At 48.7% G+C, this 19,730-nt stretch overlaps 2 protein-coding genes across 6 annotated transcripts; both read left to right on the top strand.

The window, feature by feature from the left end:
- Positions 1-2,277: 2,277 nt before the first annotated feature.
- Positions 2,278-12,900, top strand: LOC108024385 (eukaryotic translation initiation factor 4 gamma 1). 2 transcript variants are annotated; one of them, XM_017094289.3, is made up of 6 exons: positions 2,278-2,419; positions 3,956-5,772; positions 6,141-6,284; positions 6,340-7,215; positions 7,310-8,448; positions 8,549-12,900. In XM_017094289.3, the coding sequence occupies exons 2-6, from the start codon at positions 3,975-3,977 to the stop codon at positions 10,853-10,855; spliced, it is 6,264 nt and encodes a 2,087-aa protein (XP_016949778.1). In that variant the 5' UTR covers positions 2,278-2,419; positions 3,956-3,974; the 3' UTR covers positions 10,856-12,900. The 2 variants fall into 2 exon arrangements, with proteins under 2 accessions (XP_016949778.1, XP_050745059.1); XM_050889102.1 differs by lacking the exons at positions 2,278-2,419; positions 3,956-5,772 and adding an exon at positions 5,943-6,069.
- Positions 2,282-19,676, top strand: LOC108024389 (shootin-1). 4 transcript variants are annotated; one of them, XR_006367352.2, is made up of 8 exons: positions 2,282-2,419; positions 13,186-13,391; positions 13,461-13,647; positions 13,711-14,029; positions 14,347-14,459; positions 14,518-14,713; positions 14,813-15,048; positions 19,137-19,276. XR_006367352.2 is itself a non-coding variant. In XM_017094300.3 (8 exons), the coding sequence occupies exons 2-8, from the start codon at positions 13,205-13,207 to the stop codon at positions 19,319-19,321; spliced, it is 1,560 nt and encodes a 519-aa protein (XP_016949789.1). In that variant the 5' UTR covers positions 2,282-2,419; positions 13,186-13,204; the 3' UTR covers positions 19,322-19,675. The 4 variants fall into 4 exon arrangements, 3 of the variants coding, with proteins under 3 accessions (XP_016949789.1, XP_043946886.1, XP_043946885.1); XM_017094300.3 differs by lacking the exon at positions 14,813-15,048 and adding an exon at positions 15,242-15,614 and having other exon boundaries at positions 19,137-19,675; XM_044090950.2 differs by lacking the exons at positions 2,282-2,419; positions 14,813-15,048 and adding exons at positions 12,977-13,121; positions 15,242-15,614 and having other exon boundaries at positions 19,137-19,676.
- Positions 19,677-19,730: the final 54 nt, after the last annotated feature.

Genomic DNA, 19,730 nt, shown 5'->3' with positions numbered 1-19,730 from the left:
GCATAACAATATTATCAGCACCATTTCAGCTGCCACAGCCAGCCGCCTAGGTGTCGCCCCAAGCGACCGTTGGGCGTAAGTTTGCCCTGCACATGCCAACATCATTAAAATAAAGTTTGACCCTGCGTCTTTTATTTATCTGTTGTGCCCTGTCTTTGGCCCAACCGCAGAGGCCACAAAAACACGAACAGAACGCACAGGAAAACAAGCAATGCAAATGACTTCACAACTGCATGGAAAAACTGACGTCTGTGTGCGGTTTTGTTGTGCCAACTTAAAACATTTGCATTTGCGGTCTCTCTTTTTGCCTCTCCAGCCACAAAATAATCCTTTCAGTTCCTGTTTGAGGGGGGCTCCGTGTATATTTTATTAAACTGCGGCCAGAAGGCAGGGACTTTATTCGGTTACTCATTTAATTTTTAAGTTTTCTCATGGGGTGCCGTATATTGAGAAATGGTAGGCAGGGCCATAACATTGAAAATATAGACTCAAAAAGAGAGTAGTTGAAGGAGAGAAATTTGTACTGGGAGAGGGGGAGGTGGCTTATTTAAGCTTAAAATGGAATTATTTGCAATTAATAATTTAAAAAGCCGGTGCGGCTTGGTGCGACACCTGGTGGCCTCCTAGAACTCACCATAGATGAGTAAGTTACTAATGTGGTAAAGGTGGTGATTTGGTTCCGAACTTGGGTTTAAATGTTGTCGAGAAATAAATAACAGTGTATCCAAACTGAATCGCTGGTATTTTTGTTTGCACCATGGTTTATGTCTAGATAGGCCCGATCGTGTTTTTTAAGGTTAGCATAAGGACAAAATCAGGTGGCATTAAATTAAAATAGTACGCGAAAGGAAATGTGGAAAACATGTCTACTGCTGCCCCAAGTCTGGTATCGACCTCTTACATAAAAATCCGTAAGCAATGTACTTATTTAAAAGTCTACCAGCTCATCAACAGCCCAATGAGGTTTGCATCAGGTAATTGCTACCAATTGCCAATACGGCCGACAAAGGCTAATGTGGGAATGTTAATAATTTTATCGCAAGCTAGGTAACGAAATAATCGACAAATTTAAGTTTGCTTAATAATTTGAAACTTTACAATAATTTCAAAATTGAAAGCCCCAAGGTTGTCGAGGGAAACAAGAAAACAAGATCTCGATTTTTCACCTCTATTGAATTTTATTTTACAGACAGATACTTTTACAACAGCGCCGGGTATTCCCCTGTTAGTTGACAGAACCAATGTGACCATCAACGGGCGCCGGAGAAAGGCAGCGTACACGGTTGTGGGAAACAAAATAATTGACGGAAACACCGATAGTGCCCCCTCTATCCACGAGTCATCGATGTTTCGATGTTTCTCACCTATCGAACGGAACGGACGTGTTTCTGCGACTATATTTACATTCACAAAATTGTTTGTACAGACAGTGAGCCGCGTATGCAAATCGAGGTGTGGGTGTGGCAGACGATGCACTGATGTAAAGGCGCAGTGCCAGAGCAACTTTTCGGCGTGTTCCCCGCGTGGAACTGCATTTTTTTTTGTTTCCTTCCTCAGTTTTGTGTGTTGCGTGTGCGAGCGAGAGGGCGAGAGCGTGAGGAGAGCGAGCGGAAGGGTAAGTACCGACGGCCAGACAGGGACAGAGAGATAGCGCAAAAACGGCGAACGGCAAACGGCAGAAAAACAACAACCAACGCCTCGCCTTCGCAGGAAAAGCGAAAAAGCTTTAAAGAAAAAGGGGGAAGACCAGAAAGTCAGAAAATCAGAAAATCGAAATTGCCCGGCCAGAAGTGTCAAAATACAAATCACCCGGCCATTTTCCATTCCCAATCCGGGGCTGAGGCTCTCAGCTGGACAAGCGGAGAGACAGAGAGTGAGCGAGAGTAGAGAGTGGGAAAAGCGGAGAAGGAAAATCGTAGCAGGCGCTGCTCGGGAATTCGTAGAATTTCAATCAAATTGTAATTTCTTGTAAATGCAAAATTTAAGCACACGTTTTATCCTCCTATCCGACGTCCAATTACAGAGAAAATTACCGTGAAAATTTAGCACTGGCCGTACCGTTGTTTTGTATATTTTTGTACGTATGTACGTGTGCGTGCCCCTCGTCCGTCTGCACAAATGCGGATGTGTCCGTGCATCGTAGAGCTCGCGTATTTTCCTACATGGAATATCTGAGCCATAGGAGTATTCCGGATACAGCGAACGCACACCACGAGGACGAGTGTCCCAGCAAGGAGTTGCGCGAGGAGGAGGAGGAGGCGTAGGACTTGACCCCACTAGGATCTCAACGTAACGTAACCCACAGCCTGTCGGGCAGCGGATCTAGCATCAGGATACACCGCATACCCGTAGGATCACCTCATCTACCCAGCGAGTGGAGTCCCCGGGGACAGCAGCAGCAGCAGCAGCACAGGAAGCGGTATGTGCTCCACACTTGTCTACCTCTCAGTCACACTCGAAATTTATTCTTCGTGTAAATAGTTCGCCTTAGTTATTGGTCTCTTAGCTTAATGCACCTCACCCCCACACACCATCCGATACGAACACAAGTGCACTCCCAATTGGATCTGCACCCACACATGGGTCCAACTGGTTTTGTTTACAAACAAACGAGAAACCAGTGAGCCATCTCTGCCAGCCAGGTTTTCATTTTCCTCGCTATCGAGTGCCCAGAGGGGTCCCAAACTCTGGTTGCAGCGGCAGCCTCTTCGCTGGCTGGAAAACAGGTTTTCCCCTTGCTGCTTGGAGGTGCTTGGCCTCAAACTGCAGCGGAGTTGGCTTTTCTAGGCCAGCACAGCGCTGCCATGGGCACACAGTACAGTGGGAACTGGCCAAGGAGCTCTGCTGGAGCTCAAGACGAGCCTCCCTGTTCGACACATCTTCAATCATTAAGTTTCCCTCTAATGACATCAATTCGGTCTTGATAATACCTTATCACTATTCATTCATTAACTACAATTGAAACACCTACGGTCCACATGTCTCATAAGCCACTTGACTCCCAATAAAGAGGTTTGTTTGCATTAAATTTGGTAACAAGAACGTCAACAATATTTCTGGCGCTTCGTCTCCATTTTCCGAGTAAACACTTTTTGCCCCGTTCGCTGCTACTTCAGCTACCTACGTTTATGATGATGCAACTGTCATATTCTTATCAATCAGCTTAATGAAAGTTGCCTAACAAAACAACAAAGAAATTAAGTTTGATCGAATTAAAACGAAATCCCCTGGTCGACAGTTTAAAGTGGTCCAGTTCTGGTGGTCTCCACTGTGCCGAGGAAAGTGCTGACGGAATGCCAAACTGGTTGTGGCCAAACAGGCGACAGCGGGCCATCGCTCACCTCCCACGCCCGCTGGCTGCTGCCGCCGCCGCCTCTTTGTGGCCGCCTTTGTGCTTTAAGGCCAGCACTGGGCACTGACTAATAGCGCCACTTGTTACTGTGTGTCACCCATCCGCCGCTAGTACTGCTCGGGTACCGAAAGTGACTAGTCTATTGATAACACCCATAAAAGCCGATAAGGTGTGTGGCGGGCCATCTTCGCAGGCATTTTGGATGTATAACACGCCCCACGAGTGACATCATACTCCACATACCAATTAAAGAGCTCAATTAAGTGAGAAACTGGCTGAAAAAAGGGGGACAAATAGGGAGTGCACTCGTGTAGTATTGAAGTATTTAGTCATAAGATCTAAGTACACACGATTTGCATGCTGCTTTTGGGTTGCTTTTGCCTCCTCACCCATTCGAAACGATTCTCATACGCATGCATTCCACGGCTTTTACCCGAACCATAATACGCCGACATCCACATCGACTCATCTCCATTTTCACTTCCATTTCCATCTTACTAACATGACAATTTGTACATCTGTTTTGTTCCGGCCGCGGTATTCTTAACTCTCCGTGTGTGCCTGTGCCTTTGCGTGTGACCGTGCGATTGAGTGCGTGTGCAGATCCTCCGAAGGTCCTCCTATGTACCCACAACAGGGAGGGGGTGGGAAGGGAACCAGGCCACAGTCGACACATCAGCAGAACCACAACCACCAAGCCCAGCACCACCAGGCGGCGGCGCACTCGCATCACCATCACCTCCAGCAACAGCAGCAGCAGCAGCAACAACAGCAGACAGCGCAACAACAACAGCAGCAGCAGCAGTCGCACGCGCTGTTCGTCCCGAACCACAGCGGTCTACACCACCATCAGCAGCAACAGTTGCTGCAGCAGCAACAGCAGCAAATCCAGCAACACATCCAGCAGCAGCACCAGCAGCAGCAACAACAGCAGCAGCAGCAGGTGCAAGCCCAGGCCCAGGCGCACCACCAGCCGGTCATCTTTTACAATACACAACCGCCGCCGCCGCCCTACACCGCCCACACCGCGGCGGTCAGCAACAATGCCAACGGCGGCGGCGGCGCTGCCCTCCAACTGAGCGCCGCCGCCAACAACAACTCCCTGGGACATCCCCACAACGTAGGCCATGTCGGAGCCAATGGCGTGGCGGCCAGCCCCAACCTTACCCGTGCGCTGAGCAATCCAACCCTGCCGCCCCACTATCAGCAGTCAGCTGGCCTGATCGCTCCCGCTGGAGGAAATGCGGCTGGAGCGGGTGCCACGTATGTTTCCGCGACCTATATACCCTTTAACCCGACCGGACAACTGATGGGTATGCAGTCGGCTGTGACCTTTCCCACGAACGGAACTGCCGGAACTCCGGCGGCCGCTTTCTATGCGCCTGGTCCACCGCCGCCGCAGCAGAAGCAGCTTCCGCCAAATGGTCAGCAGCATGGACCTGGAGGGGCAGCGGGAGCTGGTCAAACGCAGGCGATAGCTTACTACCTGGGGCCCACGGCTCAGAACGCTGCTGGTAACAATGTGGTCAATGCCGGCAACTCGCATCGGGGCAACATCCGCGGAGGGCAGAGGACTGCTGCTACCGCCCAGCATCCCAACTACTTTGCCACATACGCCGTGGCGCCGGGAAATCCACCACGTCCCGCTCCGGCAGCGGTGGCACCCATGATGAACTCGCGCAATGGCGCCCTAAACGGAGCGGCTACTTTTCATCTGCCCAACTTTATGCCCGGTCTGGCTCTGGGACATGCAGCCGGGATGACCGCGGCTCCCATGCTGGCACCGGCTCCGCCTCCCCAGCCGCCAGGCGGATTGCACACCTATGCTCCGCACTTGCAAAGCAGTAGCGCCACCACTTTACCCACTGTGCCGAGTGTGACAGGAGTTCCGGCTGTGGCCAGTGGTTACTCGACCACCTCGCTGCCTACACCGCCTGTGGCTGCAGCCCAACCACAACTGGGGGCCAATAGCGACAAGGTCAGCAAGCGCAAATATGCCATTCCAATTATCCACCCGGACACCAAGGAGAACGTGATGGATCCGAAGAGCTCGGTGTTCATAAAGAAGGACTCGAACTCGACCCTGACACCGAGCACGGCTTTGGACTCGGATAGCACCATGTGCCTGTTCCAGGCGCCCATCCTCATGGACTCCGCCTCGGCGTCGTCCATTCTGTCGGGCTCGGTGGTGGATCAGCATATGCAGACTGTGAAGTCCGCGACTTCTCTTAGTCAGTCTGCTTCTCTGGACAAGGTGCCTGGCATGGTTTTTGCTGGTGATGAACCTGTGGGCGCGGAAGTCCGCCCATCCCCTCCCCCTGGAGCCACGGATAAGGATCAGATCAGCGTTATTGTCAAGGACATACTGGCCCACTCGGGCAACACCGAGGAGCATCTTAGCTTCTGGCAGTACAGTGACGGTGAGTTCAAAAGCGATTCTCTCCGCAAAGCCAACGGTTAATAGTCAATCCCATCGGTTATACTATTTTGTATTTTGTTTGCCTTATATTTCGACTTTGTTTTTCCCAGAATACTAAAACTCATACTAATAAAAGAAAAAGTATCCCAGCAACCTGATTCTATCAGATTGTTGTTAGCTAGCAGTTAGAAATTGACATTGAAATTTAAACGTACATAAATTGAGCTAGAATTGTAACCAAAACAATAAACTTTTTGAAATTGTAAACAAATCGACACAAACACAAACCCATGCCGGGGTATGTAGGGCGTTCGGCGAGCCGAAGTTGGCCGTGCTTTAAGTGTACAAATCTAATGATTCCTCTTGCAGTGGACAATGCCACGGAAACCCACGATAGCCTACAGCAAGTACACTCGGATTTGAAAGTGTCCGAAGCCCTTGAAGAGGGCCAGCAGCCCGTGCTGTTCCAAGAGCAGGCCAAGAAGCAGCGGCCCAAATCGGCCAACAAGCAAAGTGAGTCAACGAGACAACGAAATCATACAGCACCAACTGATGACATTGCTTGCAGGTACAGCTACGCCCACATCCATAGCGAATGACGTAGCCGAGGCAGCGGCCAGTGGTTGCCCGGGAATCTCCATCCTCTCCAGAAGCCAGCCGATGCTTACACCAGCAAGACCTTCGACACCGCCGCCAGCTTCACGTGTGGCCCAGCAGAAGCCAACCAAGTCGATAGCGACCACAGCTATTCCGGCGCCGGCCAAGTCGACAGCGGGCTCACCCAGCAGGAAATCGAACGTTCCGCCGGCCACCTCGACCACGACCAGTTCGGGGGCCTCCTCGTCGGCAGCCTCTACGCCGACCCACGCCTCTAGACAGCTGCAAAATCAGCCAGTAAACAGCCTGCAGCAGGGCAAGCAGATTCAAGGAAGACACTCAACTACAGCTGTACCGGCTGCTTCACGCATCTCTGCCGCCGTTACCCTGCTCGCCGGCAACACTACCATCACCAATTCCACCAGCACAAGCAAAAAGCACAAAAAGGCCCAAAAACGGGCCAAGGAGCTGGAGAAGAAGAAACAGAAATCCTCGATAACAAGCACCACAAGCAGCCAGGGGCAGAACAACAATGGCAATGGCAAGGGCAACGGGAACGGCGCGCCAGAGATCACAAATAACAACAATGCTGCCACAGTGACCACAACATCAACAACCACTCTGACAACAACCACGGCAGCAGCAACAACCAAACAAGGAACGACCGCTGTCGATGACAAGGCGACTGCGCAACCGACGACTGATAAGCTTAGTGCAACTAGTAATAATCCTAACGTAAGTTCTACTCTAAGAGACCCCATGCTCAATCCCAAGGAGCAGTTGTCAAGCAACAACAACAACAATGATGAGGATGACATCGACGCGGAGGCAGACAGTGAACCTGAATGTGAGTAGCGAATATACCTAACTACTTTATTAAGTTATACAAAGCGATACCCAATATAATTTTTAATTACTATCATAAATTGTTTCTTCCCCAGCTGACGGCAAAGAGGACATCATTACAAATATGTCCGAAGAAAAGATGGGCAAGCATTTAGCCAACGAAGAGATTGTGGCCAAGTTCCTGCAAAGGGGCAGCCCGAACACATCCGCCGCCCCTTCGGAGACACAACAGCTGCAGTTCCTGAACAGCAGCAGCTCGGTTTGCGAAGAAGATGACCCAGTTCCAGAACGATCTGGGGGCAGGGGCAAGGCCGAGGAGAATGCCGAGGTGGAAATCAAATTTGGGGATTTCCAAGAGGAGACTCGTCACGACACAGGTTTCATATGCAGCTCCACATGGTCAAGTTCGACGATCAGCAAGGCAGCCGAGGATGACTCCTCGCAGAGCAGCAGGAGTGCGGATAATGTGGACTGTGCTCCCAAGGTTAATACACCGATTGCTGTGGAGAAGAGCGAAGGTAGCAAGAAGAGCTCTCCACTGCATCAGGCAACAGGCAAAGCACCGGGATCCCCTAAAGCCACTCAGCAAAAGTTACCCAAATCGAAGAGTCCCAGCCCCAGTCCCGCTCCCCAAGTACCGAAGAACTATCGCTACAGCATCGAAACACTGCGAGAGCTTTCCAAGCGAACGGACTCGCGCAAGCCACCGCTGGTCCCCTGCCAGAAGGGCGACTGCATTTCCCAGCTATTCGTCTCCCGACAGCAGCAACCGCAGCAGCACCATGCTCACGGGCACAGCCAGCACATCCAGCAGTACCAACATATGAGCTTCAACGAATCGATGGACTATGTGCCAGGCAAGCGTGGTCGTGGCCACGGACCCAATAAGAAGCATCACGATGGACATCAGCAGATGGGAGGTTCCGGTGGCATGGGCATGGGCAACATGGGCGGCGGAGGCGGTGGAATCAACTCGAATCAGCGCCACATGGACATCATCCGGGTGCAGCTCTCGCTTAAGGAGGAGATCAAGCTGTCTGAGTGCGAGAATGCCTGGCAGCCAGGTACGCTGCGCCGCGTGTCCATGGCCGGTGGTCAGGATGAAGAAGACGACGTGGAGGGAGTACTGAAAAAGGTGCGCGGTATACTCAACAAGCTTACGCCCGACAACTTTGATGTGCTGCTCAAGGAGATGTCCAGCATCAAGATGGACAATGAAGCCAAAATGACCAACGTAAGTTGCCTTTCAAATGGATTTTCTTATACATGTTAGGATAATTAATCACTTAATGAAATAAAATAAAACTAATGCTACATCTATAAATTTCTTGCAGGTCATGTTGCTGATCTTTGAGAAGACCATTAGTGAGCCGAACTTTGCGCCAACCTACGCCCGCTTCTGCAAGGTGCTATTTCACGAAATCAAGGCTGAAAACAAGTCCCTATTCACCAGCTCACTGATCACGCGGATTCAGCACGAGTTTGAGTCAAATGTTAACGATGCCAATGCGAAGGCCAAGAAACTGCAGCCCACGATGGATCGCATCAGCCAGTGCTCGGACCCGGCAAGAAAAACGGAGTTGCGCGCCGAGATGGAGGACCTGGAGTACCAGTTCCGACGCCGTGCCTGGGGCACAGTTCGCTTCATTGGCGAGCTCTTCAAGCTGCAGTCGTTGACCAGCGACCGAGTACTCAACTGCGTGGAATCACTGCTCGAACACGGCTGCGAGGAGAAGCTGGAGTATATGTGCAAACTTTTGACTACAGTGGGCCATCTGCTGGAGGCTAGCCTGCCGGAGCAGTATCAGCTGAGGGATCGCATTGAGAAGATATTCCGTCGCATCCAGGACATCATAAACCGTTCTCGAGGAACGTCGCACCGCGGGCAGGTGCAGATTAAGATCAGCAGTCGAGTGCGGTTCATGATGCAGGATGTGCTCGACCTGAGGTTGCGCAACTGGGATCAGCCAGTCACCGCTCACCAGACAGGACAGCAAGGCGGACGCGGACAGCAGCGGCACAAGCCGCACGACGATTCCAAGGATCAGTCGCACCACAGCAGTGGCGGAGGGCGTGGTGTCGGCGGTGGTGGTGGAATGAACCAGCACCAGCAATCAATGCATCACCAGCAGCAAAAGCATCACCACCAGCACGGTCACGACGGCGGAAACTACTTCATGCAGAAGATGCCCAACAAACAGCACCACGAGAACCAGACACTCAGCATTGATCCCAGCAAACTGCGCTTCAGCAGCACCAGCGCCAGCGATGATAAACTTGGCAACTTTTCGCATTACCAGTGGCGCAGTGCAAGCAACCGTCCGGTTAGCTCGACGACAGTCAACTCTTCCAACGTTCCTCCGCCCACATCGTTGCTTAAGCGACCTGGCCAAAACAACAGATTTTCCCCGTATCAGCAGCCATCGCCGACCTTGGGCACACCGATGACGGCTGCCAGTGGAAACAGGAGTCAGGTGGAACAGACATCAGATGCCAGCTTTGATAGCAAGCAATGCCAGGAGCTCATTACTAAGATGGTCGAAGAGTCACTGAACACGCGCGACTGGCAACCGGAGGTGCTGGCCATTTGGCGTTCCCACAGCGGCCCGCAGCAAACGAAAACTCTGCACTACCTTCTCACGGAGTATCTACATAAGTCGCAGGTGAAGCGGCAGCATCGTCAGGCCTGCGCCAATGTCTTTGCGTACCTCATGGACAAGGAAGCCGTGGACAAGGAGGTCTTTGGAAAGGCGTACTCTCGTTTCGGCGACGACTTTCCCGATCTGCTGGTGGACGTGCCAAACGGCTGGGGCTATGTGTTTGAGTTTCTGGGTCCCATTATTCACTCGGGCAAACTGGACCTGAAGGATGTTTGGCAGCGGCGCTGGTTGGACGACTTGTTCTTCACGGAGCGCTTTGTGTACGCCTTCGTTAGCTATTTTGTGCAGGAATTCGGTGCCGCCTATGCCCGCAAGCTGTGGCACAACGACTACAAACTGGACCGGGGACAGCTGTTCTGGAACGATGCCCGCAAGTATAGAGAGTTTGTGCAGTCGCACAGCTTTTACTTCCTGGACAACGGGCCCGGCCAGGGTCAGGGACATGCCAAGGCCAAGGCGCCCACCACGCCACGGACGCCGGTGGAGCACATTGAGCGGATTAGATACCTGCTCGCCCTGTCTTGCGACATGGCCATCGACTACATAAACACCAACGTGGCCATCAACGACAACTTTGTGAGACAGCTCACTAGGTTCCTGTGCTGTGATTTTGCGCTGACTGTGATGACAAATACCCATAAGAACAAGAGCGGTGGCAACTCGAGGCCGCCGCAGCTGAACACGGAGAGCTTTCGCAGCCGGTGCACACCACTGCTGCGCCTCTGCATCGACGCCCAGGAGGCGCTGGAGATCGCTTGCATAGACGAGGCCGTGGATTCCCTGCAGCAGCACTTCATGACCGAAGGTGAGGACGACATGGCCGCCAGTGAGACCATTTGCAGTACGTTTAGCGTGCTGTACGAGAGCGAGGTGATCCCCAAGGAGTCGTTCGACAAGTGGTACAAGCTAGAGATGGCGCACTCGACCCTCTACCGACGCCCTTTAATCGACAAGCTGCGCGGCTTCATCGAGGAGATGTAGTTAAAGTAGTACCAACCAGCGGCTATCCGATTGCAACCAAACCAAACACCACAACGAAGCAAACTACCAACCACCAACTGAAGCATACAGCAACATCGTTTGAACCCCATCCTTAGACTTGGCGCGGTCGTAGGTGTCCAGTCAAGAACATAACTCAAACGATCAGTCTTAAATTTTGCTTGTGAATCTTGCAACCCACAGTGGGTGACATAGGCCAAGTGTCGCCCGAACACACATATTTCTTGTACGACAAGTAGATCTGTGAAAACGAGTATTCCATACACCTATATGTTGTACGATGAATACATCTGTCAAAACGAAAATTCTTTGTTTTTACACACAGATTTCCTTTGAAAAAATACCCCCAAGACACATTATCCATTTCATTTGTATCACAACACGTTCCTTAAAAGAAAGCTAAGATGATTCCCTTTCGATGACTTGGTCATAATTCAACACAAAGATAAACATATTTACACATTACTCGTATCCAAAAAAAATAAAAAAGAAAATTAACAAAAAAAAAAATTGAAAAACTATATATAACGGAATCTCCGGTGTCGAAAACTATTTTCAAGAATTTAAATCCTGACAATGCGTTACCCAATTAAGGCTGGGTATATAAATACATTATTTATATTTACACATGGACTATTCACCTTTGTAAACCCACAGTATTTCGTTTAACATTAAAATTAGCGCGGACATCCTTTATAGAACTAGCTGCGTAGCTTAGCATACTTTTCTAGACTTTAAACGAATTTTTGTTTATTTTACCTTTCAGTACAAAGCCTTATGAATTCGTTTTGTTTGTTTATTCGATTATTTTAAACGACCACCATAAATTATTTATGTATCTTCAATGCAAACGGCTCAAAACATATACGACAAATTAACCCCTCTCTTCCTAACAGATCCGTATTTCCAATCTCGACTGAGGCTTCTTGTTCGACTCAGAAATTTCACGTATATTAAACAAATATATATAAATAAATTATAACAATATTAATTTATAAAAATTATACGTACGTATACTAAAAAATGTAAATTATAAAATTCGTAAAGACATGTAAAGTATTTAGCACACAAAGCATGATTATCCAAAGATAAATCTTAAAATTAGCTGTAAAAAGGAAAGAAAAAATACACTAATCTTAATTTCGAAAACATAAAAAACACAATATATAGCTATTTAAACCAAATTAAAAAAAATATTTAAAAAACTAATCAAGCATAGAAGCATACACAACAATATAACGAGAGAAAAAAGCAAAAACAAAGAGCTCTAAGCCGCCTTCAATTAGTTATTTTTATAAAATTGAATGAAAAAAAGCTAAAAACTAAATTGAAAAAGAAAAGCAACTCAATCTCAAAAATTATATATAATATTTAAAGCGAGGCCACTAACAGAAGTAGCAAAAAAAGAGTTTAACTAAACTCGAGAATTTTGTGTATAAACTTTAGGTTTTTTTATTTTTACACTACAAGTGACAAAATATGAAATTGATTTACGGCAAAAGCAAAGGAAATTGTACGCATAAGTAATTAGCAAAGGAAACAAAAGAAAACTCACAAAAACAAATGCAAAAATCAAGTTAAATTAAAATAGTTAAGAATTGACAAATGAAAAAAATAACAATGAAAAACCCAAGCAAGTAAGGTAAATGATGCGCTTCTGCACTAACAGGCAAATATTTCTAAAGCCAAGCTAAACCATTTTATATGCTTAAATCGAGCAGTGGGCGTGGCACTTTAACTAGTTTCGTAGCAATTTTCGGCAGGCATTCCAAATGCTTTCGGCCAACTTCTGGTATAAATTTAACCAAGGCAAACTGGTGTCCTGCATTTTTAGCAGTCGAAGCAGAAGATTGAGGAGGGCGAACAGCAGAATCCAGGCGAATGTAACACAAAACCCAGCAGAAGCACACACATGTGGCACCCAGGGCAGAATATGGGGAGAAAGCAGAAAGGGGGCGGGCAAGGCAAGATTAAACAGAAACCAAGAAGAAATTGTAAACAGCAAATAATAAAATCGAAAAGTAAAACTCCAAGGCGTTTCAATGCGGGCCCCCATCCCCCCAGGAACCATTCGTCACCATTCAAGGCATGCAGCACACAACACCTTCATTCCACATACCCACTACCACACACCCAAAACATCAACAAAACACACTCATCATTTGGTGATGGCAGCATTAAGTTCCATTTGCATTGCTTAGCATAAGAGGTTAAGGATTTGGCTTTAAGGCTTGTGCGCAGGCGAAACGTAAGCAAATTTCAAGTTATTCCCATGGTCAGTCACTAAAGATATGTTTGTTCTATTTCCCCAGACAATAAACCCTTTGGAAGATGGAGCGACGCGGAAGGATTCCAGTGGCCAAGTTCCGAACACAGGAGGCCAAGACGCGCAGCCGGAGCCGCGTGAGAGAGCCGGACTACAATGAGCAGGACCCGGAGCACGATATGTTCACCTTGCTGGAGGATAACATTGCCCTCAGGGAGGAGAACAAGGCCCTAAAGCTGGAGATCGAAGCTCGTAGGTTTATCTTTTTAGGATATTATTGTCTCTAGGCTCACATAACTAATCTGCCTTTATGCTATTCAGACAAAACCACACAGGAGGAGCAGCAGGCCCAGCATGAGAAGGTGTGCCTGGCGCTGGAGACCCTGCAACAGCAGCAGACCAATTTCGAGGCACAAATCAAAGAGCTGAGCGCAAAGTTCAACAAGGCTCTCAACGAACGAAATGCTTTGGACAAGCTGCACAAAATGAAGGTGGATCAGATACACAAGTATGCTAAAAGTACATCATAAGCAACGGCCCAATTTCTTATAGTTTTTCTTGCTTTTCGTAGTCTTACCAGCGAGCTGGAGCACATACGCGAGAAACAGCAGGATCAGGTGCCACAAATAAGCCCACGTCCGGTTCTCGGCTCTGTGGACCTTAAACGAAAGCTTTTCAAGATCCTGCAATCGGGCAGTGCGGATAGCGCCGACAGTCTCGGCACGCAAGAGCTGGACAGTCTGGTCGATGTGAATTCGGAAGGAGTGCCCATCACCAGCAGCCTGGTGGAGCGCCTGGCCGACGAGTTCCTGACTCTCAAGAATATGACTAGTGCTGTGGAGCTGCAGTTGTACGAGGCCAACGAAAAGATGGCTGAGCTTTTGGAGCAGGTGAGATGGGACGACGGAAGATCGATACAAACAGGGAACATATAAACACTGGATACCACTCGATTTTAGAATATATAAAATAATGGGTAGCCAACCAATTATTTATACTTAATAAATTTTTTCGGAAAGATTATATAAGTATAGCAGGGCATTAGATTTGAAACGATTGTTGATTGCTCTGGCCTGGTGATTATCTTTATCGTAGACCCTGCCCTTGCGGTCAATAGATGACTAAATTGAATGACCCACGTTTATGAATTTAATTCACACGAATCACATTTGTAATTCATTTTGTTCTCTTTTTATTTCTGATACAGCAACACGCTATGGAGGAGGAAAACGAAGCGCTGCGTACGGAAAACAGCAACTTGACCAAAGTGGCCAAGTTGCTGACCGAAAACATGAAGGAGAGTGTGGAAACTAGCCAGAAGTGAGCTCCATTTAATACACATGAAGTCAGGAATTAAACTTACAATATAAACCTACAGAATGGAGGCGGCTCTCATCAAGCTGAAGCAGCGCAACGATGAGCTGACGGCGAAGACACGGGATCTGACCGATGGACAGCCGGGATCTAGAACGAGCACCTCGTCCAGCGTGCTGAACGAGCAGGTGGAGTTCGAGCAGATCCAGGACCAGGTGCAGCAGCAGGCCAGGGAGCACAACGAGCGCATTGTGGAAATGGTTAGTCCCCAGTTCTTGTTACTCTACAATACTACGTTGCACTTGGTCTCTGGCTATCTCTATCAAACTGTCTGTTCTGTCCCTCTGTCAATCCATTAGCAAACACGCAGCGTGTTTGATATTTTCAAGCCGTTCTCGAATATCTTCAAGAGCAACTGAACAGCGACAACAAGATCAGCTGGTGAAGGCGATTCCCCGAATGCCTATTTGTAATACGATCTGAGAAATGCACGGAATGTGGCCAGCTGGGCATGTTGTTGTTCCCAATCTTGGTGCTGGGTCGGCTCACCTCTATTCTCTCCTCCTCCACCAAATAAAATGACCACTCGAGACACGTAAGCAGCTCGCTTGCCGTGCGCTATTCAGCTGTTTACCCACTCACAATCCCCCGGCTTTCGTTGCACTAACCTGCCCCCCAGATATGCTTTGATAGATCCACTAATTTTCTCACCCCCAACCAACCCGCTCTCTTCCTGCTCCTGCTCGCCCGCCCCGTTCTATCCTTGTTCTTGTTTCTTGCATTTGTAGCAAAATCTAATGGATGCGGCTATAGCCAAAACTACTAACGATGAACTAAAAAAATTACAACTTAAGTTGGAGATACTCGAGGAGCAGTTGCGCGAGGCAGTGACGCGTGCCGATCGTGCCGAGGAGCAATTGGCGCTCTACCAGCAAAAAGCGCTGGCTGCTCCACCGCCACCTCCTCCTCCGCCACCGCCTCCTCCTCCTCCTCCTCCAAAGCCTGGTAAACTTTTCCCTGCCGGCGGATTGGTGGCAGCTGGTGGCGCCCAAGGCGGTGGCAGCTTGAGTGACCACATTGCCGGACATAGCTTGCGCAAGGGCAGCGGCGACAAGATCATCGAGAATGTGAAGCATCAGGTACAGGCCGAGGCAGCAACAGGTATGTAATCCCAGCCAGAATCCAGCTCCTTTCCAGCAGGCCAGGATAAACAGGTTGTGTGTGTGTGTCTTTCAGTGGGGTAAGTTCAAGAATCACTGCCACATAGATGACCCCAAAAACACGTTTCGCTCGCCCTTCATAACCCCGTCCTTCTTTTTTCTTTGACTCTAGGGACCTTTCGTAAGGGCTTGAAATTTAATAAAGTTGGCCAGCAACTTTTGACCATTGTTGGAAGAAGTATCTGGCCTCTCAAGGAGCTCTCGAGTGGCTGGCAGATGAACTCCGTGGGATGAGAAACTATGCCCAAGTTGAATAGACTTCAGAATACTTGAATTTACGAAGCTTTTCATTGGCCTAAATCGATTTGAACAGATTAGTTTGCCTGCATTGTCTGTCTGAAATCGGGAAATTGGCCTCAAGAGGGCTGTCAGCAGGAGGCTTTCCCCACTCCCCACTGTTAATCCTCACCAGCCGTGCGTTGACAAGTGCCTGCCATTGTCGCTGTGTGCTGGAGATCTGCCACTGGTTGAAGGGCCCAACTTGTTGCTGTCAATTGTCAGTTACGCCCACGCCACTCATCCTTCCGCTGGAGCCCCCTGCTGCCCTGCATCCCCATCCCCATCTGCAACCCGTCTGCGATTGTAATTGATTTTACCTACACGTCGGCTTCTTTTACGGCTCAATGCAGGCTTTCACTGGCTGGCTTTCCGCCTCCCACCATCCATTCAGTGTCGACGGCTGCAGCAGCAACTTCTTAATTAAGTTTGCGAGCAGCTTTTTGCGGGGGTCAGGGCTAGGGGGAGCGGTTAGTGATGCCCTGGACAGGCATGGTATCAATAGGAATTATTGGCACAAGGAGCAGGTTGCTCAGAGTTATCGGTTTGAAAGAAGGCGTCCTTCTTTATCGTCTATATGGTTCTGTAATAATAATGGGAACGTTCTCTTGTGTAAGATACATAAGTGATGCCCTGGACAGCTGGGAATTATATTAGTTTAAAGTGTAGCAACTTTAAAGCAGCCTCTAGTACTCCCTAATTGCCTAAATGACTATTCTGTAATAATAAGGAAGTTCTCTTGCATAAGATATGGCTGCCACAAAAGCTCTAATTAGCCGTCATCATTGTAAATAAATTCAATTGCTTTTCGAATACTCGATTCTGTCATGACTTCAGTGCGAGTTAAAAGCTAGTGGCAACTTAATTAGGTTAGCAACTTTAGCCACCGAAGCGATGGATTTACTGATTGTCATTATTTCGTAATATATATGAGCATATATCGCACACAAAGCGAAGCCGAGGTGTTTATTTGGGCAACGCACTTGTGGGTCATCATGGCCGTTTAATTTCCCCTTTTCGAGGAATTCTCGCATTAAACGAATCCATTTTGATTGCCGGAATGTACATACTATACAAATACCGACTTTAAATCAACCCGTTGTGAATAGCGAAATCATCCGCCTGCACATGTCGGGGCGGGCTGCCTGATAAGCTCAATGAAAATGAAATCAACCCATACGCCCGCATCAGATTGTAAATATATCCGTGTACATTATTGTTGCTGAACCCTTTGTGCGTGCGTGCAGCTGGGTAGGAAGTGCATGATTACATTATGTAAACCTACGGGAAATATGTATCCACATATAGATATTGATCCGGCAGCTGGTCTTGAATGCTCAGCTACAGGTTACTACAATGAGGTGATTTATCTTACGACTATGGTCCTCCGCTGATCCACTTACTTGGCGTTAAAACTCCATATCACGAGAGCAATGTCAGGGCCATGCCTGGCACACACTCTCGCACTCACACTTTCACTGACACTGCACACTGTCACTGGCACTGGCACTAAGCACTTCCGTTTCCGTTTTGTTTTGGCTCTGGTTTCATTTCTGTTGCCCACTTTTTGGCGCGCACCACGAGTCGTATGCGTAACGAGCGCACATTCAAATCAAAATCAATCAACGCGCTTATTGTTGGAAGCCAGAAAAACGCACAGCAGCCACGAATGTGACGATTTATATATACGTATATATATTTATATATATAGAGATATTTGTAGGTATATTATTCGGATATATATCCTGTCTATATGCAAGTGAGAAGCACCTGGCGAGCGGAGTGGAGCGGAGAACGCGCGCGCTTGCCTTGGGGCACGTGAAGCGTTTGAGCTGCCAGCCAGCCGTACATCAGCTTTACGGCTAGGCATCAGCCGTTGCTCGTGTCCTGGCCGCACTCGTCAAGTCAAGCTCGTCGTCCTGCTCCTGCTCGGCGGGGAGGCAAAAACAAATGAAGCGTTCCCCACCGGAACGAGAGATGGAGCGAAGCGGGGCGAATGGAAAGGCAATGCTGATATTGTCCAAGCCAGGCTGTGTCGTGTGTATACATAACAACAAGTTGCTGCTGCTGCTGCTGCCAGCCATTGTTGGTGTGGCTGCCATGGCCACCAGATACCCGCTTCCAGCTACGAGCTACCATCTACCAGCTTCACTTTCTACGGCAGCCCGACCTCCATGACCTGCCCTGTGTTGCCGAATCTGCGGGCTTATGTCTGTGCACCATGGCACGGTTTAACTGAATTGTCTTTGGGAGCGGTGGAGTGGAGTGGCAGCGGATATTCCAGCACACATTTGCCAATATCCTGGCCGACACTAAAGCTCTCTGCGTCTCTGAGTGCCATTTCCGGTTTCATGCGATACATTGAAAACTTAAATTTGATTTAAGTTTGGCCCCTGCCGAGCCGAAGAACTGGAGCACAAGGCTTTTGCCTGGCTTCCAGGCCCAAAAACCCCCGCCCTCCCAACGGCAGCCGAAGAAGGAAGCCTGTCTGAATTTTGGCTTTAAGCGAAGCTCTCGCATTTTTCCTATATTTTACGCTTGCCTTGGCTGGCGCATAGCTTTATGTGTGTTGGTTTCTGGCCCACTTCTGCGCCCCAAACTGTCAAGCCACGGACCGTATCAAATTCGACGACGAGGAGGACGCAATTTATTATTTTTACGAGAAGGGGCCACAAGCCATAGCAGCGTTCCACAACCGCAGGCCGCATTGTTGCTCTTGTTGTTGCCGGGCGGCCGGCCATGGCTTATTATTATTATTTGTGCGTTTTATATTTCCGTGTTTTATTGCGCCACTTCTCCTGGTCCCTGCCTTGGAGTACCCACCCACCCCCACTGAAGGCACACACACTGTTCGAGGGCAGGAGTGGGAGTAGAACGTATATTTCCATTGACTTGTCCCGTGGCCCAACTTCATTTGTCGACGGTGACAGTGGCTGAGTGCCCGACATGGTGCTCGCATCAACCCGTTTTGGCCTTGTCCGTGATTTATGTCCAATTGCCACCTACACAAACGTTCTTTAAAGTCCAGGGGATTACTTGATTTCGTCGTGGGTGAGTATTGGGTTTTGTCACCTCTTCCCTCTAACAGCTAACCGCATGTTCGTTAAGCTTCAGTAGTTGCTTATTGTAATTCCACCACCACAAGGCCTAGTGCACATTGTTCACCCTCACCTTTTCTTCGTTCCAGGTCTTGACGCTCTGATGCGAGAGTTCAAGTCGGGAGGAGTGACCCTGCGGAGGCGCAATCGCCGCAAGACGGGCACCAGCGAGGCCCTCAAGGAGATGTTCCAAGTACTAGAGATAAGTCAGAAGCAGAACCGCAACTCCAAGATATGCGTGGACCTCCATTCGGCCCGCGGAGTTGATATCTAATCCCGTTCCTGCCATCCTTCTCACCCACTCTCTTACCTACTTTGGTCTCAAATCTCAGGACCCAGCTGTCCCTGAACAACAAACATTCCGTGCATTTTCAAAACGTATTATTGTGTGCCTTTTCAAGGAAGAAACTGAAGCCATTTTAAAATTTACTAAACTTAAGCCCCACTTTCAGGACGGATCTGCTCGTACAAAGCTGATATGTCCACCAAATATTTACTCGACAATATTAATTTATAACTAACTTTTACCAGCCCTGATTAATGTGTTCATTGTAACAGGTTTCGCGTTTTACTAATCAAAGAAACCCCCACAAATTATCTTGAATAAACTTTTTTAACCAAAAAATCAGTTGTGTTCCTTGTTTCCCAAAACGTTTTTCAGATGATACCATAAGATCATTACT

Source organism: Drosophila biarmipes, chromosome 3R (genome assembly GCF_025231255.1).
Source record: "Drosophila biarmipes strain raj3 chromosome 3R, RU_DBia_V1.1, whole genome shotgun sequence".
Lineage (NCBI taxonomy): Eukaryota > Metazoa > Arthropoda > Insecta > Diptera > Drosophilidae > Drosophila > Drosophila biarmipes.
This window is presented reverse-complemented; position numbering and strand designations above follow the sequence as displayed.

Excerpts from the sequence above, each read along its gene's own strand:
- LOC108024385 (XM_017094289.3), top strand. The coding sequence starts at position 3,975 with ATGTACCCACAACAGGGAGGGGGTGGGAAGGGAACCAGGCCACAGTCG. Across the intron at positions 5,773-6,140 it reads CTTCTGGCAGTACAGTGACG|TGGACAATGCCACGGAAACC; the intron begins GTGAGTTCAAAA and ends TTCCTCTTGCAG. Across the intron at positions 8,449-8,548 it reads ATGAAGCCAAAATGACCAAC|GTCATGTTGCTGATCTTTGA; the intron begins GTAAGTTGCCTT and ends AATTTCTTGCAG.
- LOC108024389 (XM_044090950.2), top strand. The coding sequence starts at position 13,205 with ATGGAGCGACGCGGAAGGATTCCAGTGGCCAAGTTCCGAACACAGGAG. Across the intron at positions 14,714-15,241 it reads ACGAGCGCATTGTGGAAATG|CAAAATCTAATGGATGCGGC; the intron begins GTTAGTCCCCAG and ends TTGCATTTGTAG. Across the intron at positions 15,615-19,136 it reads ACAGGCCGAGGCAGCAACAG|GTCTTGACGCTCTGATGCGA; the intron begins GTATGTAATCCC and ends TCTTCGTTCCAG.